Raw genomic sequence first — 22,908 nt, forward strand, 5'->3', positions numbered from 1 at the left:
CCTGTTTTCGCAACACAAAGGAAGATGTGATCAATACACAAGGAAATACCACAGAAAAACTCTGAGACGAGAAAAACCTGAGGAATTAAACATCAGTGCTCCCATAAGCATCTGTTATGCAAGGTCTCAGAATAATCTTGCCACTAAACTGCAAGTGCACATAGAAGGTGTCAGCAACTTACAAAGAGAACTACAAATACAAAACAACTGAAATAAATAAATAAAAACAGTATAACAAGATAACATAACTACTTTCCCATCTGGTTACAGATTTTCAGGTACTTTGAGGTGGAAATTACCAGTTACACTATCTTGAGACAAGATTCTCACATCCATTGGAAATAAAATTTAAACAATGGAAGATACATAAATCCAAGTGAAAAAAGATAGAATATTTAAGGCAATAAATCTGTGCTACCCTCTATATAGTCCTGCACATAAGTACCAGATGTAAAGCTGTAAAATAGCTTTAACTGTTCAATTTAGGTCTTAGAAGCAAAGCAGCTCTCACAAGGCACTACTAAAAACACTGGTATTGCTTCTGCTGCTCACACTCAAATCCCAATAAACCTTATGCCAGCTGTTCCACCTGCTCTTTTCAGACATAGATTTCCAACACATAAATTTTATGGCTGAGGTGAAAGCACAGTGATCAGAGCAAGTAATACACTTTGGTGCTGCATCAAGTTCATACTATTCTGTTACCACAAAATGAACACATTATGTAACATCTACTGCTTCCTGCAAACACCTCAGCTCATTCAGACCTGGCTTTGAAATCAACGTGGGCTGAAGTCTCTTACTTAGTCCTAGTTCAAGTTACAAAGATGCAGAATGCTGGAACAACATTACAGTGTTGAAAAATGATACTATATCTCTAGAGGAACAATTGGAAGTGGAGGTTTTTGTTCCTTTACTACCATTACAAGTCCATGCACTATCTCCTCAGGGTCTACTGAGGTTTTCATAGGGACAGAAATTATATTAGGCACACAGGTAGCCATGAGGTGTAACAACATTCAAGCAGTCTTAACCTTCCCCTATTAGGTTCTTCCAGTTTTTCTGCAAGCCTAAACCCCCCCAATTCTATCCAGGACAAAAAATAATAAACCAAAGCAAAGCAAAAGACAACCCCAACGCAACACCCTCTAAGCTGAACCTTTCAAAGGAGAACTCCTGAGTAGCTTTCAATAAGACCAGACAACATTGCTGAAACACATGAAGGTACGACTACAGAAAAAGAAAATCCTGGGAGAAAACAAATATGACAAGTTCCAAAAAGTCTTAAAACAGTTAGTAATGTGGCCATGAAAAAACTTACCTCTGTCTGTGCGTTTGATAAACGTATTATGACTCTCCAAGGGTTGTCCCAGCATTTTCCAGTGAATGTTATCCTTTTTCTTTAAGATAATCTCTACTTTCCCAACTTTTGCAGCAATATTTACTAAAAGAGAAAACATTTAACATGGTTACTTTGTGCCAAAGAAACAGCTCTTCCATCATGATGAAACATTAGAAAAATTAGTTATTTCTCAAGGCAATAAATCTGTTAAATTAGAATATCAAATCAAATGTAGTTCTAGCCATCTCTTTATAGATTTACAATGCATTTAAAAGAACAAGCACTAACTTAATATGCATGATTAATATATCTTATTTACAATATATCTTAACTACATTGTGAAAAGCTTAACAGCCCACCTGTTCAAAAAGAATGTTCATGAATTCAGAGTCTTCTTTCACAGTAAAACAGTAACTGCTATTTACTACTTCCTTTCTTTTCAAGGCCATTTGAATGAATAATTAAATCCAAGAAAACCACAGTCTAAGAAAAGAACAGTTTACAAATACACAAGAGAACTAATTTCTAGTCGTTTTAACATTTCATCATGCTCTGAGGGGTCAGACCAACATCAGCTTGTTACTTGAAAGTAACAAGCCCAAACGGGCCCAAATGCTAACACGTAAAAAAATACAATCAGTCAATGTTATGGATTGACCTGACCATGTCAGAAGCTGGTGGCAAGTAAAACTCTAAAGTACCTCATGAGTCAGAACAACAAACTGAAGTTCCACATTTTGATATTAGAAGAGATACAGAACTGCCGCAAAAGACAAAACGTACCAGTCATGTCTTCTTGAACTGCATGATCCAAGTCTGAAACAGAAACAAACTCTGTATTAAGCAAAAACATAATTACATTCTAGTTATCATATATACATACAGCTTAAGGATAGGACTAGTGAGTGAACTAGTGAGCCTAGAACCTTTTGCATCTTTATCTGGTCCTGAAATTCCACTCATGACTTCTGCAGGCTTAAAGGTGTAATTTTCATCATTGCTTTTAACACTGACTCACATAAAGCTATCAATCTGCATTTATCTAAATCACAGAATCATAGAACGGTAGGGGTTGGAAGGGACCTTTAGAGATCATCTAGTCCAACGCCCCTACAGAAGCAGGTTCACCTAGATCAGGTCACATAGGAATCATGCCACTTTGAATAAAGGCATTTTATTAACCATCGAAAACACACCTGAAGATAAATATTACACAACTTTTACATTGCTTTCTTAATGACACTAATGATACAAATGAATATGTGATCAAAAGAAGAAGATTTGATTAAAAATGCAATACCTTCACTTCAAGGTACTTTAAAGTATTAAATCTCTAATGACAAAGGAATAACATAGCAATGTGCCCTCGTGGTCAAGGCCAATGACATCCTGGGATGCATCAAGAAGAGTGCGGCCAGCAAGTCAATAGAGGTTCTTCTCTCCCTCTCCTCTGCCCTGGTGAGGCCTCATCTTAAGTCCTGTGTCCAGTTCTGGGTTCCCCAGCTCAAGAGGACAGAAAAGTGCTGGAGAGAGTCCAGCACAGGGCCACCAAGATGATCAGGGGACTGGAGCATCTTCCTTATGAGGAAAGGCTACGGGAACTGGGGCTGTTCAGCTTGGAAAAGAGGAGACTGAGTGGGGATGTCATTAACATTGACAAATATCTAAAGGGTGGGTGTCAGGAGAATGGGACATCCCTTTTTTCTATGGTATCTAGCAACAGGACAAGGGGTAATGGCATGAAGCTGAAAAAGTTCCATTCAAGGAAAAAACTATTTCCCTCTTGAGGTGATGGAGCCCTGGCACAGGCTGCCCAGGGAGAGTGTGGAGGCTCCTTCTGTGGAGGTTTTCAAGACCTGCCTGGACATGTTCCTATGTGACCTGATCTAGGTGGATCTGCTTTAGTAGGGGGGTTGGACTAGATGATCGCTAAAGGTCCCTTCCAACTCCTACTATTCTGTGATTCTATGATTTGGCATATGTAAAATGCATATAGTGTGATGAGAAGGTTTTAATAAGGTAAAATGAGAATTCAGTACTTTCAATAGCAAAATTGCAGTACCTACCAACTTCTAGAAGATAGGAGTGGTCATCCACAATGATCTCTCCCCTTAATCGTTTGTCTTCACAGTCAACTATCACCAACTCTGCATTCATATCCTTTCATAGGCAACGAAAAAAGAGTTTCTTAAGAAAATTCTCCCAGAATTCAAGCTGGATCACAATTAGATGCTGTAATTCTCCCTTTCATAAAATACTCTTACCTTCTGCTTAGTATATATGACAATGGTGATCAAACTATCTGTTTGGAACCAGTCATAACTGTAAAACAAAAAATACATGAAAGAGAAAATAGAGTCTTTCTGGGGCATACCAAGATTTATTTAACTAGCAGTCATAAAAAGAGGCTGCAGACCTTTCAGTCACACACCAGAACATGCTAGACACACACAGGAATAAAGACAGAATGGTTTGGGGAGCACTGCCACAAGATTTTACAGGACTGCACGTAACTAGCCCAGAAATTACACATTCACAGGAGATCTTGATGCAAAAGGAAAAACTGAACGTCACCAACTCAAAGTGTCATGGAGTAACATGATATTTCAGTGACAACAGCAGGCATAACACGGTGGGGTTTTCCTGCTTTCCTTTATGTATCACGAACTTGAATATAGCTATCACATCTTAATATATTCCAGCTTGATACAAAGTACTTCCTCAAGGAATGCCAACTCAAACGTTTATGGACAAACTAACTAGAGTCAAAAAAAGTAATGAGTCCAGTTGGAATTGCTTTCCAGGAGCTTTCTCAAAAGCAAGGCTAAGAAGACTGCAAATACAAACCATACACTTGTATAGGATTCAAGGCAAGGCAAATGTTAGAACCCAACAGAGCAGGCTGAGAACCTTGTGTCAGCATCTGCCTATATAATTAATACAATCTTTGGCAAGCAGTTTAAAACTGAACCTCAACTTTCCTACTTGTAAGGTGGTAGTAACGATATATACTCATTAAGCTGAAACATCAAAAACTAATCACAGAAGTTGCTTGCACTTACTAAGGAACTGGACAGAATCATTAAACAGAACATTCAACAGACAATGAAAGAGAAATGATGACCTTGGAGTTAAATCTCTAGCAGAAGCAGCCAGTACTTTCTTCTCAGGAAGCATACCTATAAAAAGCAGAGGATCATTAAAATATTTGCTGTGATGCTCACTTAAGAAATCCTAATCAGAGATTGTGTGGGTTTTTAAAATCCAATGTTCTGTATATCCCTCCACAGTATTTAGTGGCTTTATTTCCACAGATAGACAGAATTATCCATCTGCTTTTTAAATTTTGTTTTTATTCATCACTTTGTCTTGGACAGCAGGCTCCTAGAACATGAAATTCTATTTTAGAAATTAAAGAGTTCAATACAACACAGAACCCCTGCACACAACCCTTCCTGGGCTCAGTTTCATCCGTCATTAGCTTGTGCTTTCACATTTTCTAATAGCGAAGCATAGAAAAAAGGTTACCTGAATGAATTTCCTTTAACAGAACTATTTGTTTATACAATTCATATGAACAAATTCAATTAGTGAATTAGGTTAGACCAGACATCCCAAGTAAATTTCACATTATGCAAAGGTATCAGCCTTAATCTCTCTACTTTGTACTTTGCTAGAGATGTTCCCAAAAGTCAGTTACTCAAATTATTAAACAACATAAAACTGCCTGGAGAAAACCTTTGCTGGGAGGCAACGCTTGGTAAGTCTTTGAAAACATAAACTGTACTAATCTCTGGCCTAATAGAAACTGAACATATTTGGCAAAAACACAGATGACAGACAAAAGCAAATGTAATCCTTCATCAATTCCAATACAGGGAAGTTATATAGAATAATGATAGAGGAAGCTGCATAGCATGATTTATAACACTCCATGAACAGCAAGAGCTGTCCTGGGCAATGGTTAGGCAGAGGTCTAAGAGAACAGTTGGTAGGTGCTGGTTTCCAACCCATTCAAAGACAAACCTTGCAAGTCTGAAACAGCTATGCATAAAACAATCTATAACTTCTCAGATAACTAGATCATTATCTTGTAAATGCCCAGAAGTTTTGTAGATTGATTACAAGCTGAAACACAGTAATTGAGTGGTTGCACCATGTGGGAAGTGGATAAAACCAAAAAGAGAGGCACTCTGGTCTAATCCAGTCTGTCAAAACTATTTGATCATCCAGATGAGGGAATTAACCCAAAGCAATTACAACTCACTGGAATTATTTATTATTTGATTCTTAATTACCCCTAAGTACACACCATCTGCTGCTGCCCAGGAAGCTAAATGACAGAGCAGTCAGATCATTGCAAAAGAAAAGCTGTCACCTAATGATAAAAGCCTTCTCAAAGGCTAAGCCTTTCTTGAGGACACACATCATACACTTAATTTGGCCTCCACCGATGAGAATTCATGGTTATACACACCCCTGTTTGCTTTTGCAGGTCAACAGAAACATATGAACAGCCAAAATAAATCAGAATGCTCTGGTGAACCAAGTAATTTATGAATTATTCTAAAATACTGTAAGATGCCATGTAAAAATAAAATGATGCACTGCAACAAAAAAATGATTCAGATGATCCATGAATCAACTAAGGAAATTGCTCTACTGGTCATGGGGGTCACAAAGAAAGAAATGCTGGTGGTGAGGCCAAAGGCCGACGGCAGCATGAAAACAAGGAGTTTAAGGTGTCCAAGATGAATAGCAGAATTACGACTCTGCATCTTACAAGAGTGAAATTCAGCTTGTTTCAGGAACTGCTTTGCAGAATCCCATGCCATAGCAAGGCTAGTGGTAAGAGTTTCTTACATTATCCTCCTGGAGAGAACTGAGTTTGAGAGGTGGATTACAATCTGGATGGAAAATGAGTAGAGCTGCCAGTCACAGAAAAGTGTGATCAGCAGGACAATGTCCAAATTGTGGCTAGTTACAGTTGGTATTCCCTAGGGAACAGGTACCACTGACACTATCATTAGTAACCTGAAGGGCACACACTGACCCAGTGTCAGGAATTACATGAGCAATGCCAAATGCTGAAAAGCAGTCGAAACACAAAAGGTTATGGCTACCATTGCAAGGGACCCAGCCAGACTAAAGAAATGAGCTGACAAAAGCTCCATGAAGCTCAAAGGCAAATGCCAAATTTTGTACCTGGAGAAAAACAAATACATAACCTGCTACAATAAAAGAAGCATGAGGCCCGACTGGGTAGAAAGCAGCTTTGTAGAAAAACTTCAAGGGATTTGTTACACAAGCCAAACTTGGGTAGATACTGCATCCTTGTGGTAACGAAGAACTTTATCCAGTGCAAGAGCACAGCAATCAGCTCAAGTGAAGCGATCCTTCCTCTCTGTTCAGCATCTGTGAGACTGTGGAATGCTGTGTTCAGTTTTGTCTCCCCAGTGCAGGATAGACACTGATATACAAGATAAAACCCAGGGAAAGGTCACCAAAATGGTCACCTGCCAGAGCACAGGATACATGAAAGGATACTGAGGAAACTCAAATTCACCAGAGAAAGCATGAGTAAGTTATCTTCCCATCACAATACCTGGATTTGCTGGGACACCACCCTGAGACTTGAACCTTCTAACTTCATCTCAAGAGACGTCTAGGTTTCTGCTTCTCCTACCACGCCAAAATTTGACTGCTCTAGGCTTCTTGTCCCAAGTTTCAGCCTCTTCCATGACCATTTGCACCTGTCTCCTCTCATGCCAATAGGCCAGCCTTGAGTTCCAATTGTATTATTTCCCTTCACATATGTTCACGTTATTTGCTCCATCAAAACATCCCCATTGCACCTGATTTGATGGGACTTATTCTAAAGCCATATTCTTTTAAGAAGCCTCTTACACTAATATGACTAATCAGTCTGTAACATTTCTCCAAAAGCATCAAAATCACATGTCTAGTTCTTGATCACTAGCAACCAAAGCTACCTCCAGTACTCAAGGAAGGTTCAGTGAAAGCTTTACTGCTTCTCCATCAATCTCCTCATACATTCATAGGACTATTCTTGCTTCTCTTACTATTACAATAGTTGTAAGCCCAGTCATTGTCACACTCACAGCTTAAACAGTTCAGTCATACTGAGATCAGCTAGATCACCTCCACTTCAACTTGTTTCCCAGTTATGACCTTCTGGCTTTCAGTAGAGACTTACTCATTCTAAGTGTTCCTCAAGATTTTGTCTTGTCTCTGCTGCTCCAGCCCACGTAGCTTTTCTGGTATAGAGAAGGATAAAAAAGCCTGGCAATTTTGTAGTGGCAAATTTTACAGCACACAATAACTTGTGACCTATCTTGTCTGACTCAGGCAGAAAGATTGTCCATCTCATACATCCCTAACCTATACTACTCTACTGCAGTCTTACACCACCTTCAAACTCTGAATTCACAATACCTGAGTAGGATTTTACCTTCTGTAATTTCCACAGATTACTATATTTGAATCTGATGTTGAGGTTCTGTATAAACACTGCTCATTCAATAATATTCAAATATGTTTAAAATTCACTCTCCAATTCACTCACCATTAAGCTGTTTCTTCTCTTCAGACAGAGTAGAAGGAATCTCTACAAGCATTAAGAAAAAAAACAAGCACAACACTAAGAAGATACACAGTACTTTTACACATCTTACTAAAGAAACAAGTCAAACTAAAGATCTCCAAATAAACTTTCCAAAATGTTAAAAGATTGACCAGGATGCTTCAGACATTAAGAAGTCAAATAACTGCACGACTGATTTAAAAAAAAAAGATTCCAAAAGATTGTTTAATTAAAAAAATACTATGCTAAAAATGCTAAAAGTTAGATAGAACTAAAGGGTATGACAAGAACACTGGCACCTAAACATCACAGATTATCCTGTGCAATTATAAACTTCACAGCTAAGAAGCTTTCTAAATCTGTCAGACTTTTGATGACTCTTGCCTCCTGACTACATGTAGTAGATACAGAATATGATCAAATAAATCCTTTGAAATTTAAACCTATTCTTTGGAAGAAAATCAGGAAAAGGAAAATCTTTGTATAAGCTCCTTCTGTCAAATGATTTTATCTGATAAGTTACTATCCAAGTTTTTCCACTAAATCTACAGTATGCTGCAAATACTCCAAAGAAACACACAAATACTATAAAACAGTATTTCAGCAAAATAAAAGAAGAAAAATACCAAGCAAGTGGATTACATAGCATCAATTCATATCTAAGGTGCTCAACTGGAAGGGAAAGGCCCTGCACCACTCAGTCAACATATCCTTCTGCTCACAGTAAATCTATGGTGAAATTAGTCCTCTGGATCTACCCAGGCTCCTTTTTGCCTTCTCTACATTGCATATCTCAGAATATCCCAATATGAAGGCCCATTTTCTGTGAGAGAGACCTGGGAGTCCTGGTTGATAACAGACTAATTGTGAGCCAGCAATGTGCCCTTGTGGCCAAGAAGGCCAATGGCATCTTGGGATGCATGAAGAACCACCTTGAGGGAGGTTCTGCTCCCCCTCTCCTCTCGACTGGTGAGTCTTCATCTGGAGTTCTGCGTCCAGTTTTGCGCTCCCCACCTCAAGAGTGACAGGGAACTGCTGGAGAGAGCCCAGTGCAGGGACATTTGTGCTAGTGATTTGAGATTTTTTTCAATAACATGAGAAAAAAAGGAGAGAAGAAACTGAAATTGCTTCATAGAATCACAGAATGGTAGGGTTTGGAAGGGACCTTAGAGATCATCTAGTCCTTCTACAATGGACAACTGTTCATGAAGTGTATTCAAATTCACTGATATATACGCAACTCGCCAGACCTGTCTGGTACAGAAATCACCAGACTGAAAATGCTGACTTTTATTTCAAGATGAGTGAGCTGCCTATGACAGTTTGTCCCCTGGAATTAGAAGAAAAAATAGGGATCTTGGGGAAAAATACCCTAGTTCCTTCTACATACATATGCAGATAAACACACATACACATCTGTTTTCTGACGACTAAAAACAAAAGATGAAATGTAGCAGTACACGACTTAACAAAAGTCTCTATGCACAAAGTAGTTAAACTCAGCAGATAGCTGAAGATTAATGAGAAGACTGAACCTATGCAACAGCCTTCATATCTAGAATAGAGGCTCTCCTCATAAATACGATGATTTAGGATTTCTCATCATTCCCAGATCACTTTGTAGTAAAGGGCAATAAAAATTGTTTAATTCTTAAAAAAACCTTCACCTTTTGGAGCAGCAAATGGCTTGACAGCCATTCTCCCAACCAGACATTCCTTCAGCATCGATTCATAATTCACCCAGCGATGAACCTGTATGAATAAAACATGTTCATATAAAATTTGTAATACTTGTTGTTGTATCATGCACCAAAATACAAAAGTCCATTTTGTACAGTGGTTTTGTCCAGTACTTTTTATTTCTATTACAGATAGCATGCAATTAAGTGAAAAAAACCAGGACCATGATAAGGTGTCCGTAGTTTAATTTACTAATTTTATGCTTTGCAGTATCTGAACATTAGAACCTTGAGCTACAAAAAGTATTTCAGAAGAGTATTTTTATGATGTATGCTATACAATTAACAGAATAAAGACCTTGCCTTTACCAGGAGAGTCAAGTTTGGATAGGAGTGAAGGGAAAATGGATGAAGGAAGATAAAGAACAACAGTTTAGACATGTGAACATCTCCTGTGAAGCTGGTGTATTTCCATTTGTTTTTGTCTTACAATCACTGATTTGGAAATTAACTATTTCAGAAGGTCAAATAAAGTAAAGAAAAAGCAGCAGCTTTATAGACCAAAACTGGAGAACTTGCAGAGCAAATGGATGGCAGAAAAGCCAACTCTGAAAGGACAAGCAAGATAATATCATGAGAAAGAGAATCAAAGTGCTGCATGGTGGTCCTGCTCTGGCAGGGAGTTTGGATTAGATGATCTTTCAAGATCCTTTCCAACCTTTCAGATTCTGTGATAAATTTGAATGGCATGTAGAGACTTAAAAATGAAAACTTTCAACTGGTCATGCTAAGCAGATGAGATAAAGAATCCCATCCACAAGTTGAAGTTTCCCTGTATACAGGTAACAGAAACAAATGAAGGACTTAGAATGACAGTTAATTTTTCCAGAAATTTGAGAAACACTATCAACTTACTAAAGTCTTAAGAGATCAGTATCCAACAGACACAGAATGCTAAAATAGAGGGGATACTAAAGGAAATGCCACCGGAACAAGAAAGATATCAGCCAGAAACAAAAATATGAACAGAGTATTTTAAGGATGTGAACACTGCTTTCCAATCCCAGGACAAAACACCAAACAATTAAATGTTGCAAGTATGTTTCTGAGCTTAGTAACAACTTGAGGTGCTTCCCCAAATATTTCTGACATCAAGACTGCTGTTTCTGAGTACCTTAGGATACTTGAGAGCGATCCAGCCATAGAGTTACCAAACACAACTTGATATGGATTAACTCTAAGCAGAGAAATTCCTGAAACCAGAGACCTATGCCAAAACCCAATGCTTTGTTTGTAAAAAGATTAACCAAAGATAAACTTTAGTTCAAGTTTATCTTTGTTAAAGATGTAACAGATTTCCTTTCACAAACAGACCTTTCTTTTCTGCTCTTTCCCAGCTTCTCAGGCAAATCTTGTGAGCAAAGTTGACTCAAAGAATATCTGTTTCTAAGAAATACCAACACAGCGATTCACCTTTTATAGGATTGGGTTTGGAAGCAATCCTGTGTAGAAAACACACCCATTCTGCAGATCCTTTATTTTTTGAGTCATTTCAAAATACTTGAAGAAATTGTAAAGGAGAGATCAACTGTCATCTTAAGGTTTGCTACACACAAACACACTTAACAGCCTCAGTATTTTTTCTTAGTACTTTGCTGATGTGTCAACTACTTTGCTAGTGTCAAGTTAATAGACAAAAGAATACTACAAGTATTTTTCAAAAAGAAAGTTTTCAGAAGAAAATGCCCCTCAAATGACAGTAATTAGTTTTAGTAACTTATCAGAGAATCATAGGGGTTGGAAGAGACCTTTAGAGCTCATCTAGTCCAAACCCCCTGCCAAAGCAGGTCCACCTAGATCAGGTCACACAGGAACATGTCCAGGTGAGTTTTGAAGATCTCCAGAGAAGGAGCCTCCACAATCTCCCTGGGCAGCCTGTGCCAGGGCTCCCTCACCTCAACAGGGAAATAGTTTTTTCTTACATTTAGATGTAACTTTTTGTATTCCAGCTTCTTTCTATCACTCCTTGTCCTGTCACTAGACACAACAGAAAAAAGTGCTGCCCCAACCTCCTCACATTCACCATTTAGATATTTGTAAATATTAAGAAGGTGGTATCTCAAGTTGTTCCTAGCTTTACTGCTACTTCTGCTACAAAATAATTTAATGAAATGGTTAAATTGAAACATAATTCTAACAACCTAAAGTGACATTTTCATTACTGTCTTTTGGTACAGAGTTTAAACTACATGCCTGTTTCAGCACACGTTAAGTGCCACTCTGAGCAGTAACCCATTACCCACCCTTAGACATAAAAAAGTTCAAATCACCATTTCCACTGGAATGCCCTAAAAATGATCAGAAAACATCCCTTTTTTTCCAAATATTTTTCAGTGAGCAAGTGTCATTCACTGCCAACTGTTCTCACCTGATCAAAGAGATCTGTACCATCAGTTCCTGCTGCTTTCATTAGTTCATCCTCCCCACCGGGATGATATTCCATGTATGGTGTGACATTATATACAAATCCTGAAGAAAATGACATATAAAAATATGTGAGCAGTATTTCTAGAACTGCTACAACCACATCTATCTCCAAAATCAGTGGAAAGTTTGGTGTATATTAAACATGGTAATGACAAACAGGAGACATCTTTGGAACAAACAGTATGACTTCACAAAAGCAAGTTATGGAATCATATAAGGCACAAGACATATCTTATTACACGGAGATGCCAATCCTACAATGCTATACCACTTGTTTCAGTGAATGTCTGAAGAAACCTGTAGGGTTAAAGACTTAAACCTTGAACATGATGTACCTAGCTAAGTGAGTAAAAGAACCAGAGGCTGGTTTAAGCAGATACATAAAATTGAGCCAGTTAGTGTACAGAATTGTTTTGACTCTCCCTTACCATTGAGTTTCCTCTGAAACACTGTCAAAGCCATTTCCCTATCGCCTACAGAAGAAAACGTCCATGGGAATCAACTGTCTCCCATTAAGAACTACTACCAGCAGCAGTAAAACTTTCATTCTTCAGCAACACAAAAACCTACTATGCTCAATTAAAAGCTTACAATTCTCATATCAAATTTGTCCCAATAAAAGGGCTCGGCATTCTCTCTACACAAGTGCTATCCTTATTATTTCCAGGGAGAAAAATCAATGCTTCTTCACAGGTCTGAAATGATGAAGTCTACTTACTGTTGCTATGCAAACAAAGTAATTAGAGCCTGGAGAATGCAGCTATAAACACCTTTAACTATAGATATATTGCCATTAACTACTGCAGGCTTCCCTAGCAGAATATTTAAAGATACTAAATAAAAAACATTACCAAAAAAATCCGTCACCAAAACACTATGCTACCAGAAGTGTGCTGGTGCTTTTATAAGAAGCTTTTAACACATACAGTAATTACTTCAGAAGGAGAGGGAGGCATTCAGCTCCGGGTGGGGAGGAGACATACTTGAGACAACTCTAGTTGGTAAGAATAACCATCCCAGGTAGAAGAGGAAGGGTCTTTACATATCCCACTGACCTGATCTTCTGTTGGATGTATTAACTATGCCATCTTGTGTGCAGTACTGATTACTGCACACACAGAATACAACACAAACATCTACAGTTAGAACCTCCTAAATATTAGCCAAAGTCCCAATTTACCATGAGACTTGCAGAAGCAAAATGAATCTTATTTATATACTCTCCACACTTTTTTAATGTGCCTGATATCTCACTTTATATATGATTTGTGGCCTATATGATGGCTTTCTTTGATGACCATCTTACTGGGTTTTTGCACAAAGTTAGCTCTTACCTACTTTACCTCTCTCTCATTAATTCCTGCTCTTTCTTATAGACACACAGTCTAATAACCAATGTAGATATCTCATTTAGCTTTTCCACAGTGATGTCATTTTACTACTTGTCCACGTATCAGCTCTACAGCTAATCTACCAGGATCCTCAGTTATGCTGTTCTTTCACTAGTAGTTCTAGAACAAAGAAAAAGCAGAGAGGGAAATGTTTCAAGGTGAATGCAGAAGTGTCTTGTAAAAAGCAACCTCAAAGATGCAGTCAACGGGGAATAAGAGATTAAGAACAAAACAGAAGTGTTTTTGAGCAGTGATTCTGTCTGCAGTAGTAGAGGGCCCTTTTGAGAGAGAGAAAAAGAGCAGACCTCAACACTAAATAAGCCTAATTTAGCTCTCCTCCCACTATAGTCTTGCTAGCATGTGCAAAAGCAGCACATAGAGCATTAACAATCTATTATTTTGTTGAAAAGCCAGTACTGAATGACATTTTATCCTTATTTTCCATCTCATCCCCTTTAACACCAAACAAAAACACAGTCACTTGTTCAGAAATTCTTAACTTTCTGTTGCTGGAGTTCAGAGATGATATTACATCAAATACCAATGCTGTTCCTTATCAGATCAAAGTTATCACTAAATGAACCTAGAGGAAGTATCTTCCTAGAGAAAGGTCACATTAGCTACTCTGATCTTAATCTTCATACAAGTCCTGTTATAAAAAAATAAGGTGATATTTTAAGTATTTTGGATTCTAAATGATTGGAGAAGAAACATTTTACTCCTTTCTCAAAGACAAGAAGGAATTTAATTTTCAGCAATAAAAAAATTGCAGCCAGAGTTCTTGCTGCAAACCACCTTTCACACAATCACTAACAACATACAATACTTTCAACTTTTAAGTTAAAATGACCTAAATGTAGTAACATAAATAGATTGGTAACAGAAGATATATTTGTTATGCTACACAGAGATTACAATTGCTCTGTGTGTCAAATGTCATTTCATGGAATCATAGAACAGTAGGAGTTGGAAGGGACTTTCAGAGATCATTTAGTTCAACTCCTCTGCCAAAGCAGGACCACCTAGGTCAGGTCACACAGGAACATGTCTAGGTGGGTTTTGAAGACCTCCAGAGAAGGAGCCTCCACATCCTCCTTGAGCAGCCTGTGCCAGGGCTCCCTCACCTCAACAGTCAAACAGTTTTTTCTGATGTTTAAATGGAACTTTTTGTGTTCCAGCTTCTTTCCATTACCCCTTGTCCTGTCACTGGATACAACAGAAAAAAGTGCTGCCCCAACCTCCTGACACCCACCATTTAGATATCTGTAAATATTAATGAGATGCTCCCACAGTCTCCTCTTATCTAGACTAAAATTTGCCTTGTTAAATGTAATGAAGTAATATGTGGGACTGCTAACTTAAACTTGTAGAATGGCCTTAGGGAAATAAGTAACATTTAAAATATTTGCATATCTCTGGATGTTTCAAAGCAATCACTAAAAACAGACAACTGCAAAGAATACTAAACTCTCCAAGACACGTCAGCATTTTGAATGCCTTATTCTCATTAAGCCCTTGTTGTTCAAGGCATCATCTACAATCTCATGTTTCATTATGTTGATATACAGATATAAAAGGAGTGTAAAATATACCCAGCTGGAAGACCTGATAAGAAAGGCTTGAAAGACAAAAAAAAATCTGACACAAAAATCTCTAATTTGTTCAAACCTCTGTCCAGTTATGTCAGGAGACACCTGGCCTAAACATAGAAAAGGTAGAGTTTGTTTAGGGGTGTGGCTTTTGGGGTTATTGTTTGGGCTTTAATGGTTTGTGGGTACAGGAGAAAAAAAATGTAGAGGCAATGTCACAACAACCAACCTCTTATACATATCCAGCAGTCCTCCTTTTTGTTGTGTTTAGCAAGCTCATCTTCTGTCACTTCAAGTAACCTCCCTCTTAAACCATTCAAGTCCTTCCCACTTTTAGTTAGGCGAATCCAATCCATGAGACTCCTTCCTGGTTTTAAAGGTACCTGAAAAAAGAACAAATGTACAAACATTATTCAACTCTAAAGGAAGAATGAGCCATTCAATACACTTTTCTAAGCTCCTTAGAAGGACTTGGGAAAAAAAATGAAGAAATAACACAACTGGTATTCTTCACTGATATTTGAGAGCCCTACTCAGAGTGAAGTGTGATTAAGGAAGTGTCTTATCTAGTAACCCAGACAAAGGAATTATTGACCATCAACAAATGTTTAGATGACTCTTCCCAAAGCAACTGCAGATATCAAGGAAAAAGTTTGTATCAGCATGATTTGAGATATGGCCTGGAAACTTACAAGCAACATAGAAAAGGCATTTGAAAATCATGGTCAGGCAGGACAAGGTAGAAGAGCTCATCTTCACACCATTCATAAAGACTTTCTGCAAGCCCTACAGCAACTGGAAATCTCACCAAGAGAAAGCTAGACCTGAAGTCTTCTAGCTTACCAGACGTATTAGCCATAGCCTGCCCTGAGAGGCAAGACCTTCAGGGTGTCTAACACTTTCCTGGTCAACAGCACCACAGACTAAGAACTTTTTTGATCCAGACTCTAACACGAAGGGTTAAAGAATCGAGGTCTTCCAAAACTGCAGCAAAATCAGAAGTGGGAAAACTGAAGAGTATATAGACACACATCACTCCATGCTTCTTTAGTCCAAGTACGGGTTTGCAAACATCTAGTGCCCCCCAAACCACCACCCAACACGTAAAGCGTAAGCTGTGTGCAGTCAATGCAAGCTGAAAGCCTCTGACTTCGCGCAGGAGGAACCCCAAGACAGCCGGGCAAGGCAGTGCAGGAACAGTTATCACCTCCGCCTTCTAAAAACGAGAAGTACGAAGTATATTCCAGCAGCGGAGTAGACCCAGCCCCTCGCCTGGGAGCTCTGCCACAGCCGCCGCGTCCCTTCAGCGCTCACAGGAGTACGCGATCCCTCAAAGGAGGTGGCCATGAAGACAATCCTGCCCCGGCCGAAACAGGAGGCTGACCGGCACACCACGGCAGCTCCGCTGATCGAGACCGGGTCGCCCAGCCGCACGGACCGAAGTGGGGAACCACACACCCGCCCCACGCGGGGGCCTCGTCCTCCACCCGCACCCGCGCCCTCCACCCGCCCTGGGCGACGGACGTCGGCAGCCCCGCCGTCAGGGGGGCAAGCAGTCCCACAGCGCTCGGAGCCGGGAAAGGCCCTAGCGCCGGCTGCGGCTGACCCCCACCCCCGCGGCCGTCCTACCCCGTCCCGTCCGTACCTTGGCGCGGCCGGCCGCAGCCGCCCGCTGCTGAGAGGTGGGCGCGGGGAATGCCTGCGGCGGCACGTTCAACATCCTGCCGGCCCGGGCCGCGGCCTGCGCCCCGGCGGGCGGCTGGGCGGGGCGATCCGGCACAGGGCGCAGGCGCGGCCGCGGCGGCCTATCGGTACCGGCGCCGCCGCCGCGCCCGGGGGAGGGGCTGGCTGGGAGGCGCCGGGGACTGGGCCGCCCTGCTGCCATCTTGGTCCGTGCGCGCTCCCGCGCCTGGGTGGGCACGTCGGTATCAGGCCCTGAGGGGATGGCGCCGCGTGCCGCCGGTTTGTCTTCCCTGGGGAGTTTGTCTCCCGTTGCACTGGAGGTGGTGTCGCAGTCTCCCGATGCCAGGTGTGCTGGTCGAGCACGAAGGTTATTCCCATGGGCCCCATCGCTGCTACCCACGCCGCGAAGGTGAAAGGGTGAGGAGGGCGGTGTGTGAGGGGCTGCTCCTTCCCGGTCCCTAGGAGCAGAGGCGAGGGTGCCGGCGCTCCAGGGAGGCTGGTGCCGGGCTGAGGCAGCGCGGCTTGCCGCGCATCCGCACTCTGGCGAGGGGAGCTTCGGGTACGTACACAAGCTGTACCTGACAGAGGCGCTGGCATTGCAGATAAAGTTTGGGATATATTTTGTTGTTTCATGCGGGGCTTTGGCCTGCGCGATGATTACTAACGTTTGTTTCCATTATCTTAAACTCACAAACCAAAATAACTTATATGAGACCTTTTTCTCTTTTCCAGATCTCCACTTTACAAACAAAACTGATGGTTTCATACTGTATTTATGTGTAACAATATAGCTCATGTATATAAGAGAGAATCACAATCATGGAGTGGTAGAGGTTGGAAGGGAGCTTTAGGGATCAGAGTTCAAACCCCTGCTAAAGCAGGTTCACCTCTATCAGGTAACATGGGAACGCATCCAGGATGGTTTGGAAACTTCCAGAGGAGACTCCACAACCTCCCTGGGCACCCTGTGCTGGGACTGCCTGACAATAAAGAAATTTTTCCTTGTGTTTAAGTGGAACTTGTTGTGTTCCAGTTTGTGTCCATCACCCCATGTCCTATCACTGGACACTACAGAAAAAAAAGTATCACCTCCTCCTCCTCACATCCACCATTTAGATATTTACAAGTGTTGATAAGGTTCCCCTCATCAATCTTGTCCAGGCTAAACAGTCCCAGGTTTCCGTGTCTTCTCCTCAGAGAGGTGTTCCCCTCCCCTCATCATCATGGTAGCCCTCCACTGGACTCTCCATGTTCCTTATCTCTTGAGCTAGGGAGCTCATGAGTGCTGGGGAAGGATGAGTGATTTAAGGCAAATACCTTCTTTAAAAGCAGAACCTAAAGTAGAATTTGGACCTTTCTCTCCATCTGAAAGAGCTATATCACTTCTCCATGTTTTAAGCTCCATTGTAACAGCAGGCACGACATTACTTTGTTCCAGTGAGTCCTTGATAGGCTTTCCACATGGAGCTTACTAAACCACAATGAAAAAGCTTTCCTTGTGTCCTCAAATTTTCAGGGAGTCACATAACCCTAGAGCCCTTTAAAGCAAGGCATCCATTCTCTGCTCCTACAACTGACATCCAAATTATAGTCTACAAAATACAGGACCTCAGATAAAAATAGTATTTAATACCTTCCCTGACAGGCATAGAACAAAGTGAAAAGGCTCAGATAAAATTACAAGACATTTCAGTTTTATTAAGAATAACTTACATACAAATAAATTAGCTTTAAAAATACTATAATACATTTTTATATTAAGTTTAAGTTAAGTCTTAGAAGTTTCATTGGCCTTTCCTGCAATCAGCAACCTGATTCTGTTCTTGAGTCTTGTTCCAGTTCATCTTCTTCATCTTCACTATCCGAGTCCTCATAGAAGGAAATTGTAGCTTGAACTGGAAAGTTTTTCAGAAGTGCTTCAGCTTCCTGATATAAGTAATCATAGCATCTTGACTTGGGCCAAAATAGTCTGAAACAAGTATACATAGGTTTGCTTATTGTTATTACATATTCTGCTGTATTACATATAGGCTGGCAGACAAGAAACATCAGATTCTGACAAGCACCCTACAGTTTTTCGTCAGATGCTCAAGTGCTTTCTATATTTAAACAGAAAAAAATGCTAAATAGGAAAAAGATATTATCTGGATTCTGTATTTTCATCTGAAGAGATAAAGATGCACTTAAAGTGCTAGTTTGGCAGCAAAACTACTTGGAAGCCCAAGATCCACTGCACCTGAAACTCCCCACTCCAGTACTTCATTAACACCACCAATGGGATCTGAGCCATGCGGCACTGCTCTCACTGGAATTATTCCTAGGGAACAGAATGAGTATCAAATTCCCAATATATTTGGATTAAGTTACTAGTTTTGTTCATGAACATCCCTAACCTTGGCAGCTGTTTGCAACAGTGAGACAAATCTCAAAGCAAAAGGAACAATAAAGGTCTAGGGCAATCAGAACCTGGTGTTTCACCCCATCTTTCTAAGAATCATCTAACCATCTCCTTACAGAAGATGCCCTGTGGGTCTCAATTTTGCAGTAGTCTGTGTTGTATCCAGAAGTTAACATAAAAGTCTCTGATAATATTGTGGTTACAAAGGCCTATCAGCTAGTGAGATAATACACTGCAATTAATATACTCCACAGTTCCTTTTCCGCTAGCATCCCCAGTTTGGAAGTAGCTGGAAGAGAAAGACAACAGAAGTCCCAAGAGCTATGAGACTAACACATTGCAACATAAGAAAATGCTGATGACAGATTGGTTATAATAGAAATACATCGAGAAACAGAACTAGATAGTTTTTTAGCATTTATCAAAAGTGCTTTCTAGGCCACTCTTAATAGAATGCTGCTTCCTTTGCAGCACAAAGTTAACTGGCACTTGCTTTATTATAACATCTCTTCATTCCCAGTGTTCCCTGCTGCCCTCACTCATACCTAAGCATGGGAGCAGTCATGGTGAAGTCAGGGAGCAATCGCTCAGATAGTCTGTGCATCAGTATTTTAAGGATCAGAGCCTAGATTTGGGAGAAAGCTGCATCCTGTCTGGAAGAGTACCCTGTGAAATTACCTGAAGCACCATGCAATACCTACTCGTGCTGCTTCTGAATACAGACTGTCTTGCAGATTCAAGTGTAGATGCTTGCTTTATTTCCTTTTCAGGACTGACAGTGCAGAGACTATCATTATCCTTCACCAAATCAGTAGATAGGTATTTTCCTCAGCAATGCTGGCTAAGTCAGTCCATACCCTCTCCCCTCCTGCCAGTCTTTTCCCATGCCTGCACCTGCTTCCTTGCACCTGGAGGACACTGGAGGTTTGCACAGCCAGGCAGCCAAGGACTAACCCCCTCCTCCCCCCTCCTTTTTTAATCCTGGGCACAGGAAGGAATGCCAAGGTGCTTCAGCTAACCATGCCACCACAAAAACCACACAAACCAACAACAGCAACAACAAAACAACCCAACCAGCCACGTATGACTATATAACATGGCTAAGTCACACATCACAGAAACATGTCAACATCTTGTCCTAAATCTACAAGTGCCAGCAATCGTTTGCCCAAGGAGCCATCAGTCAGTCGATGGCTGAATCGCTCCCCAGGCACTTGAATGTCTACATAAATATATAGGTGGGAACAAAAAGGACAGGGGGAGGGAGTGCTTGGCCAGCCTGGCACTGCTGCACCGCCGAGCAAGGGGTTTGTCCCTCCCGGTCCCTCGGGAGCTAGAGGCCCGGGCCTCCCCCGCTGCAGCCCGGCGCTTCCCCGCGGGGACCGGCGGCCGCTTACCTGACAGGGTGCGTGTACTGCGCCAGCTTCCGAGAGGCTTCCGCCAGCCCTCGGGGGCTGTGAGGCTGAGGAGGAGAGGGAGAGAGCGGTCAGCCCTGCGGCGCGGCACACGGCCCTCCGCCGGCGCTCCCACGGCCGTGCCGGCGGCAGGCGCTCCGCCGCAGCCCCCCGCCCACCTGCCTGCCCCACTCACCGCGGCGGTGCCGGCCCCGCGGCCGCTGCCGCCTCGCCGTCCCGCCTCGGGCACCCAGGGCCTCCAGAAGGGCGCGGCCCTACGTAGCGCGGGAAGGGCCGTCAGGGCAGCGCCGGTCCGCGCTCCGCCGCGGGGGCATCGGGAGAGGGGCGAGTGCCCCTGCGGAGGCAGCGCCGCCGGGGACGGGCGGGGGCGGCCGCAGCCCGTCCCTCCGCCCTCCATGCTCCGCCGGTCCGCGGCCGCTAGCCTGCCCGCCCGGGCCTCGGAGGCTTTTATAGCGGTCTGCGGCCGCCGCGGGGCTCGGAGCCCACCTCCCCCGGCTCATTTGCCAGCGCCGGCAACAAAACGGCTCCGCGCGAAGGCGCCGCTGTGTAAACACGGGGCGCGTGCATGCCCCAAATGGCCCGTGGTGGGGAGGGGTGTATGCGGGGGGGATTTGGCAAGTCCGTGTTAATCGCACTTGAGCAGACACATGGCAGCTGCCGTGGGAACGGGGCGGGGGGCGAGGCCACGCCGGGGACGTGACCAGGGCGCCCGCCTTCCCCGGTGAAAGGGGTCGGCCTGCCACGAGCGCGGCCTTTTGTTGTTAAGACGTGTTTGTTTGTCCCTTCAAGCGGGGAGGGGATCAGCGGCGGGAGCGGGGCTGCCCTGGGCTGCGGCCGGACGGGCGGGAGCGTCACCCCGGGGAGATGTCCCTCCTTGGACGGGTCCTTCGTGGCTAACGCGTCACCCCCGAGCACTCTCTGAGACATAGTCCCCCGAAGATAACGTTGCTTTCTTACCATAGTGCTCGGGTGGGTTTTTTTGGGTGGCTTTTTTTGTTGGTTTAGTTTTCTTTTAAATAGGATATTTTTACAGAAGGAACGTTGTCTTCCTTTACTCATTTTCATATGGTCCTGATACTTCATAATGCTGCCAGCATCAGATACTGTTGCTATATGCACAACGTTTTATTCCAAACTTGTTCCTTTTCCATGTTCCCTGGTACCAAAGGAGCTTAGTTTTTGTTCTTCTTTTTTCCTCTCTCTCTCCTGTCTGATATTACAATCACTGATGCATGTGAGGGGGACAAAACCAATAGAATGATCATACATAAGAGCTAGTAAACAGTAATATCAACCCTGGGGAAGCTAGGAGGATTGGTGGGATGGAACTGCCCTAGATACTGAAGGAGAGCTTTAAACCTAGGTGATTTATTGGCCCATTAGAGATTTATATTACTGAGGCACAATGGAAACTGAGGCATTGTACTCTTTGGAATAATGTTTTACCTTTTTGAGTGTAGTTGTAAGAAGTGTGTCTGCTTTAGCACTGCTCAAGAATAGCTGCAGGTAGAAGGTTACTTGTGTCTTCTCTACAGCACAATCTGTTTCGCTCAATAGCATCAGCAGCACCAGTTGTAAAAAATGTTACACATTAGAAGCTGTGTGGGAAATGAAGTCAGATTAATAGCATTAGATTATTAACATTTTTTTCAGATCTTCAAGCCAAAACCCGATGTAGACTGAATTGCCTTTCTGAAAAAAAATGCAACCTCTTACTTTGGAAGTGAAATAGATGGAAGAGTGCATGTGTTAGCATTAACAGGACATTAGGGTTAGGCCAGACATTCAAAAGATTTCCAGAGTAATTTTACTACCCTGTGATGTTTGCAGCAGATTGATTATTCTATCAGGGAGAATAGAGCAAAGTATTTTGTGCAATAGGTTGAGTTTGATCATAGGCAAAATGTTATCTATTTTTTCTGTGTCCAAATGGCTACGGTGAAACCTTGTCAGATGAGCTAAAGCATAAAACACATGTTTAAAAGCTGTCTGATGGTAGATTCTCTTTTTTTGCCTAAATGAAGTGAGAGCTATAATTTTCATAGCTGCTATTTATCTTTTGAGAAATATAGCACAGGCTGTGTAAGGAAAAAAAAAGAATAGAGGCTAGGTTCATTGTCTAAAGAAGAAATGCAGAAGTGTCCTCCACATTAGTAGGACAAAGGACTAAGAACACAACATCAGCTTAATCTGTTTGGTAAAGCATAAAAATGAGCTTTAAGGTCTACAGTAAAAGCACCAAAAGAAAGGCTATCTTTGGCCAATGGCTCTTAATTGTCTCAGGATTCTTTTTAGTACCTGCCCAAAATGAGAAAATGTC

General features: G+C 41.9%; 2 protein-coding genes and 1 long non-coding RNA gene across 7 annotated transcripts in view; 1 reads left to right on the forward strand and 2 right to left on the reverse strand.

Moving 5' to 3' along the window:
• Positions 1–16,861, reverse strand: part of LOC104558989 (cytochrome b5 reductase 4) — a 35,993-nt gene extending 19,132 nt beyond the window's left edge. For 2 of the 5 annotated variants that reach the window (XM_061989492.1, XM_061989489.1), the window contains exons 1-10: positions 16,738–16,861; positions 15,322–15,475; positions 12,054–12,154; positions 9,614–9,698; positions 7,929–7,970; positions 4,467–4,521; positions 3,607–3,664; positions 3,409–3,502; positions 2,126–2,158; positions 1,322–1,444 (exon numbers count right to left, since the gene is read on the reverse strand). In XM_061989492.1, coding sequence (XP_061845476.1) covers positions 1,322–1,444; positions 2,126–2,158; positions 3,409–3,502; positions 3,607–3,664; positions 4,467–4,521; positions 7,929–7,970; positions 9,614–9,698; positions 12,054–12,154; positions 15,322–15,475; positions 16,738–16,812 — 820 coding nt within the window. In that variant the 5' untranslated portion in view covers positions 16,813–16,861. Of the gene's footprint in view, positions 1–1,321; positions 1,445–2,125; positions 2,159–3,408; positions 3,503–3,606; positions 3,665–4,466; positions 4,522–7,928; positions 7,971–9,613; positions 9,699–12,053; positions 12,155–15,321; positions 15,476–15,935; positions 16,068–16,299; positions 16,583–16,737 lie in introns of those variants that run through there. The other 3 variants (XM_061989493.1, XM_061989494.1, XM_061989490.1) reach the window with 3 other exon arrangements.
• An 87-nt stretch (positions 16,862–16,948) lies between these two features.
• Positions 16,949–17,782, forward strand: LOC133624950 (uncharacterized). Its single transcript, XR_009818211.1, has 2 exons — positions 16,949–17,334; positions 17,508–17,782. It is a non-coding gene; the product is annotated as an uncharacterized LOC133624950 (long non-coding RNA).
• Positions 17,783–18,536: 754 nt separating this feature from the next.
• Positions 18,537–21,088, reverse strand: RIPPLY2 (ripply transcriptional repressor 2). The gene is given in 4 exon segments (XM_061991064.1): positions 18,537–18,744; positions 20,571–20,654; positions 20,795–21,070; positions 21,072–21,088. Coding segments are annotated over 4 exon segments (543 nt in total). The 3' UTR covers positions 18,537–18,578.
• Between the last annotated feature and the right edge of the window lie 1,820 nt (positions 21,089–22,908).

The sequence above is a fragment of the Colius striatus genome, chromosome 2 (genome assembly GCF_028858725.1).
Source record: "Colius striatus isolate bColStr4 chromosome 2, bColStr4.1.hap1, whole genome shotgun sequence".
Taxonomy (NCBI): domain Eukaryota; kingdom Metazoa; phylum Chordata; class Aves; order Coliiformes; family Coliidae; genus Colius; species Colius striatus.